Below are 6,941 nucleotides of genomic sequence, written 5' to 3'. Positions count from 1 at the left end.
TCTATGATAGCTGCATTAAAGAGGCAGAGGGAACTATCTCAAGGAAACATGATGTCCAAAATCTTTATAGGTGCTGTCCTAGAAGGCAGGCCACATGTAAAAGAGAAACACATTTGTCTATTGGAAGAATATAGGTATTAGGAAGACTATTAACCTGTATACACACTGTTTAAAGGAAAAGAGAAGGGTTTTACTTGAGTTCAGTTTTTTATAGTCATCAGTTCTGTTTATTTTTTTTAATCTGTATACTGTTGAATACATTATCAGCAAGGATTGATGAAAAGGTCGATGACATTTTTTCTACAATATATAGTATTATTTCAAAAAGAATTACTTTAAAGAAAATATTTTAAATGTTAAGAAACATTCCTATTTAATTCCTTAAGAAACATTTTCCTTTAAATTTTGCAGCCTTGAAAAAATTCAATTATCAAGGTATTCCAAATATGCAGAAAATGACATAAATTTTATAATTAATGTATAACAAACATTTTATTAAAACGCATAGAAGGTTATATGGAAGACTAAGCATAATGAATACAATAATGAAAATGGTGGAACCTTTTAGACAACAAATATGTTTCAGTTTCAGAGAGAACAGTTGTGTAAATTACTCTAGCAACCACGGTCTATGTAATCATATAACTGAGTTATGGTCTTCAAGATGAAGTGCTTGGTTATAGTCAGCCATAGCTTCCTCAATCAGACCTATTTTACAACGAACTTTTGCTCTAAAATTATATACTAGAGCATCATTAGGCTTCAAAGACAGGGCTGCAAAAGAAAAAGAAAATCAAGATATGTTTAAGCTAGCACTCAAAAAATAGTCTCATTTCCTTACAAACAAAAATTGTATAAGAACTTTTTTTAAAAAGTAACTCAATGGATGAAATCAAGAACTTTAATACTTTTTATTTGAAAATATTTTTCTTCAAACAGAACTATTTAGTTAAATTAAAAATATTGAATCTTTCTAAGCAAACTAACTTGGGGAAACACAGTACAATGTCTTTCTTCGAAAGGTTGGCATTGTTTGTGTATAGTTTTGTAATAATTCTCTATATCTCAGTTTACTAGAGCTTTAAGTTAAGATATTACATAAAGGAATCTATATCGATTATATCAAGGACATGATATCTAAAACCACTAATTCTTATGTAACTTTATCTAAATAAATAGACCTAATGATTTTCTTCTTTTGTAGTCTAAAAATAATCACATCAACCACTGCAATCTTACCAAAATAATTACCAAAAGTATACCTTTATTAAGGTCTTCCTCAGCTAGTTCATATTGCTTTAAGCAGTAGTAGAAATGTGCTCTATTAAAATATACTGCAGCCCAAAATGGACAGCTTTCAATTACATTTGCAAAATCTCCTTTTGCTTCTTCGTATTTCTTTAATATTGTATTTGTAATAGCTCGATTCATGAGAATATATTCATTTTCTGGATCAAATTTTAAAGCTTTTGAGAAGTAGCCACTGGCCTACAAAATATGAAGATAATGATATATTTTAATTAGCAACTTACTATACCGAAATTTGAAGCACTTTTAGTCTTAATTTTAAATTAACGCCAGTGGCATACCAAGGGGGCAATAGAAGCAATTCATCCCAGGTACAGAGGTGCATTGTCTGCAGAGAATGTAAAAAGGTAAACCCAACCAAAAGTTGATCTGTTTTTTGTTATTACAATGTGTCAGCAATTCTAGATAATGTCAGTGATATAATACTCCTGTTGGCTGGGTTAAAATGCTCCCACTGGCTGGGTGCGGTGGCTCATACCTGCAATCCCAGCACTTTGGAAGGCTGAGGCAGGTGGATCACCTGAGGTCAGGAGTTCGAGACCAGCCTAGCCAACATGGGGAAACCCCATCTCTACTAAAAATACAAAAATTAGCTGGGTGTGGTGGCAGGTGCCTGTAATCCCAGCTACTCGGGAGGCTAAGGCAGGAGAATTGCTTGAATCTGGGAGGCGGAAGTTGCAGTGTGTGGAGGTCACACCAATGCACTCCAGCCTAGGTGACAGAGCAAGACTCCATCTCAAAAAAAAAAAAAAAAAAATCCTCCCACTGCCTCTTACCCCAAATCCCAGATCCCTGTATAGAGATGAAAATATGTTAAAGCATAAAATAGAAAAGAAGGCCACAACAACAGGATAAAATACAAATTAGAAAAATAACACTTGGTTTTTGTCATTTACTGATTTGCGTATGTTGAACCAGCCTTGCATCCCAGGAATGAAGCCAACTTGATCATGGTGGATAAGTTTTTTGATGTGCTGCTGGATTCAGTTTGCCAGTATTTTATTGAGGATTGTCACATCAATGTTCATCAGGAATAGTGGCCTAAAAATTTGTGTGTGTGTGTGTGTGTGTGTGTGTGTCTGCCAGGTTTTGGTATCAGGATGATGCTGGCCTCATAAAATGAGTTAGGGAGGATTCCCTTTCTTTCTATTGATTGGAATAGTTTCAGAAGGAATGGTACCAGTTCCTCTTTGTACCTCTGATAGAATTCGGCTGTGAATCCATCTGGTCCTGGACTCTTTTTGGTTGGTAGGCTATTAATTACTGCCTCAATTTCAGAACTTGTTATTGGTCTATTCAGAGATTTGACTTCTTCCTGGTTTAGTCTTGGGAGGGTGTATGTGTCCAGGAATTTATACATTTCTTTGAGATTTTCTAGTTTATTTGCATAGAGGTGTTTATAGTATTCTCTGATGATAGTTTGTATTTCTGTGGGATTGATGGTGCTATCCCTTATATCATTTTTTATTGCATCTATTTGATTCTTCTCTCTTTTATCTTTATTAGTCTAGCTAGCTGGAGGTATCATACTACCTGACTTCAAACTATACTCCAAGTTTACAGTAACCTAAACAGCATGGTACTGGTACCAAAACAGATATATAGACCAATGGAACAGAACAGAGGCCTCAGAAATAACACCACACATATACAACCATCTGATCTTTGACAAACCTGACAAAAACAAGCAATGGGGAAAGGATTCCCTATTTAATAAATGGTGCTGGGAAAACTGGCTAGCCATATGCAGAAAGCTGAGACTGGATCCCTTCCTTCCACTTTATACCAAAATTAACTCAAGATGGATTAAAGACTTAAACCTAAGACCTAAAACCATAAAAACCCTAGAAGAAAATCTAGACAATACCATACAAGACATAGGCATGGGCAAAGACTTCATGACTAAAACACCAAAAGCATGGCAACAAAAGTCAAAATAGACAAATGGGATCTAATTAAACTAAAGAACTTCTGCACAGCAAAAGAAACTATCATCAGAGTGAACAGGCAACTTACAGAATGGGAGAAAATTTTTGCAATCTGTCCATCTGACAAAGGGCTAATATCCAGAACCTACAAAGAACTCAAACAAATTTACAAGAAAAAAATAAACAACCCCATTAAAAAGTGGGCAAAGGATATGAACAGACATTTCTCAAAAGAAGACATTCATATAGCCAACAGACACATGAAAAAATGCTCATCATCACTGGTGTTTAGATAAATGCAAATCAAAACCACAATGAGGTATCATCTTATGCCATTTAGAATGCTGATCATTAAAAAGTCAGGAAACAAGAGATGCTGGAGAGGACGTGGAGAAATAGGAATGCTTTTACACTGTTGGTGGGAGTATAAATTAGTTCAACCATTGTGGAAGACAGTGTGGTGATTCCTCAAGGATCTAGAACCAGAAATACCATTTGACCCAGCAATACCATTACTGGGTATATACCCAAAGGATTATAAATCATTGTACTCTAAAGACCCATGCACACGTATGTTTATTGTAGCACTGTTCACAATAGCAAAGACCAACCCAAATGCCCAACAATAATAGATTAGATAAAGAAAATGTGGCATATATATACCATGGAATACTATGCAGCCATGATAAAGGATGGATTCATGTCCTTTGCAGGAACATAGATGAAGCTGGAAACCATCATTCTCAGCAAAGTAACACAAGACGAGAAAACCAAACACTGCATGTTCTCACTTATAATTGGGAGTTGAACAATAAGAATACACGGACACAGGAAGGGGAACATCACACACCAGGGCCTGTCAGTGGGTGGTAGGTTGGGGGAGGGATATGTAAATGATGAGTCGATGGGAGTAGCAAATCAACATGGCATATTTACACCTATGTAACAAACCTACACATTGTGTACATGTACCCCAGAACTTAAAGTACAATTTAAAAAAAAGTAAACAAGAAAACAAAAGAAGAAAGAAAAGTAAAACTTTGTGTAAAAAAGCAGAGTAAGAGCTCAACCACAAGAGACTTTTCAAAATAAGGTTCTAAGACATACAAGAGTGATAAAAACTCACTTATACCAAAAAAAGGTATAAAAAAGAGAGAGGAAATATCAGCTTGTTGAAAAGACCAAGGACTTGAGATTATTCACAACTCATCATTGATCTGAAAGGGACCCTCAAGTTAGTCTGCAAAGCAGTATTGGAGTCCTGGTCCAGGAGCCATTTGCTAGAGCTCTGCAAAGAGGCAAGTACCAAAATTGAGAATAAACAATAAGTAACTTTTATAGAATTTTGACATGGCTATGACATCCCAGCACTTGATCACATTTCTAGTAATTCATTTTTATTGGGTTTTAGCAATGTATATTGATTACAGTATACTAGAATTTTTTTTAACTGGCCTTTCACCACAAATAGTTGAGATGCTGATTAGACATCCTGCTAGTCAACTTAGAAATCTCTAATTCCCTGATGGATGAAAACCTGGCCGCTACTTTAAAACCTACCTTAAAGAGAGAGTCACTTTTCACAGTAAAGCTTGCCACTCGCCAATTACTTAATACTCAACTTTTTCCGAACCAAACATAATCTGGCTTCTATTTCTCCCTATTCCATGAATTCTGTTGTTGCTAAAATTGCAGCTGTCCTCAAGCCTACTGGACACATTCTAGTTCTTGTCTTCCATGACATTTCTGTGGCATGGACACCTTTGGTCTCTCCTTCCTTCTTAAAATTCTCTCTGTCACTGAACTACTTTCCTCTATGTTTCCCGAAGAGCTGTCCTCTATTCACTTCCTTCATGAGTGATATGGAACACTGATTGCACAGTGGCTGACAGCCCAGACCATAGAGTCATATTGCTGGGTTTATATCCTGCCTCTACTTTGAGTGAGTTACTAAAACTCTATTTGCATCAGTTTCCTCATCTGTAAAACAAAGGTAACAAATAAAACTCCACTTCCAGTGTTGATGTGAGGGTTAAGTGAACTAATATGTAATGTACTGAGAACAATATGCAGAAAGTAGTAAGGACTCTGTCAATTATTACTTATATATCACGTTTTTCCCAGTGTCTATACATGGAGAGGGAACATCACCTTTAGGCAATACTCCATGAATTTTGCTTCCTCTTACTTTTGAGAGGTAATTAGCTCAAGATGTAAAATCCATCTCAACCCTGAGACAGGTTGGGGGGAAGGGGGACAGGATTGACATCATTCTGTGAAGAGCTTGAAGAGGATTCTCTCCTGAAGAGAAGGCTGCACCCCCAGTTCTCAGAAATGAGGCAAGGGAAAGACTCCAAGCAAGGCCAAAACTTTCTTCCTAAAGTAATTTAGACTTCATTTTGATTCACCAGTAAATTATCAGTAAAGAAGACACAATTACACATCACAAGGCAAACCTTCAATCATGTAAGAGCAAATTCTTTTTCTCACGTAAGAGAAAAGAACTTTGAACTGTGTAACTTTCTACTCTAGCTGCCAAATATATTACTTAGAAAATGAAACCTATAAATTTAATGAGGTTACTTGAAGTATCAGAATATTAACTATGAAGCAATTAGAGGCTAAAGGCATCTACCACAACAGATGGCCTTGATTTTTTAATAATTGGTTTAATGCCCTTACGTTGTAATTAATTAAAAAGCAGATCCAGTTATTTTTTAAAGTCACCTGTAGTTCATAATGTATGCAAGTAGCACATCCAACTGTGGTTTAAGATCATTAAATCACATTAAGTGGTTATCATTAAGTCACTAAAGATAAAAGAAGCCAGATCACACACATTTTTTTAACCCTCTAGAGTTTATTAGATCAGTTGAGGGACCCTTCCTCCTAGCCTAAGTCTTACCTCCTTTATAGTCAGAAATAAGGTGATGAGGGCAGAGGGTGAAAGGGAATAAAAGCCATTTTCTCCACGGAGCCCAAAGCATACTAGAATAGCTGAATACCTATTCCCAAAGCTTGCTAGTCCCTGGAGGGAGTGTGCACTGTAAAGCTCAGGCATCCAGTATATCAAGTCAAAAGATGGAACATATTTTACATGAAATATTTGCCCAGATAATTTGTCTATACTTTGGAGGGAATACAGCCATACTTCAAAAAGAATTTAAACTACACTTTGGATCTAACCAAATACTTTTCTACATGATGCCCATATAGTAATCAAAGACAAATGAATGAAAAAGGTGAATATCTCCTTTTCATGCAGATCTTAAACATCTATGGAAATATAACATTGCCCTGGGAATCTTATTTGCCTTAATCACATTAACTAACTACAATGCACATAAACATTTCTAGGATCCAGCCAGAGGGTGATCTGAGTTTGGTCAAGTTAGAGACAACTGATCTTTGAGCAATTGTCTCTACTGACAGGATAGATGTAAAACTGACAGGATTAGATGACATTAGCTTAAGGACATAAGAAACAGAAAGTTATGGTTGACTCTGACATTTCTATTCAAGTGACTTTATGGAAGATGACAACTCGAATTGAGAGAGCATTTATATGAAGAAAGCTCGGCTGAGGATAATGGATAGAGAGAGCAATTCAGAATGGGCTTTAATGAACTTGTAAAATATCCAGTTGTAGCAACTCCTAAATATGGGTTAGGAGCTCAGAAGAAAGGAGAGTTTCAAGTAGTGTAA

The 6,941-nt window shown here is 36.0% G+C and overlaps 1 protein-coding gene across 2 annotated transcripts in view; it reads right to left on the bottom strand.

Moving 5' to 3' along the window:
• Positions 1-204: 204 nt before the first annotated feature.
• TTC6 (tetratricopeptide repeat domain 6) overlaps positions 205-6,941 on the bottom strand; it is a 218,814-nt gene continuing 212,077 nt past the window's right edge. For both annotated transcript variants that reach the window (XM_028851513.2, XM_077940915.1), the window contains 2 exons: positions 1,263-1,488; positions 205-774 (listed from right to left, as the gene is read on the bottom strand). In XM_028851513.2, the coding sequence (XP_028707346.2) occupies positions 638-774; positions 1,263-1,488 (363 nt within the window). In that variant the 3' untranslated portion in view covers positions 205-637. The remainder of the gene's footprint in view (positions 775-1,262; positions 1,489-6,941) is intronic.

The sequence above is a fragment of the Macaca mulatta genome, chromosome 7, assembly GCF_049350105.2.
Source record: "Macaca mulatta isolate MMU2019108-1 chromosome 7, T2T-MMU8v2.0, whole genome shotgun sequence".
Classification (NCBI taxonomy): domain Eukaryota; kingdom Metazoa; phylum Chordata; class Mammalia; order Primates; family Cercopithecidae; genus Macaca; species Macaca mulatta.
The sequence above is the reverse complement of the archived record's forward strand: the minus strand, read 5'-3'. Positions and strand labels throughout refer to the sequence as shown.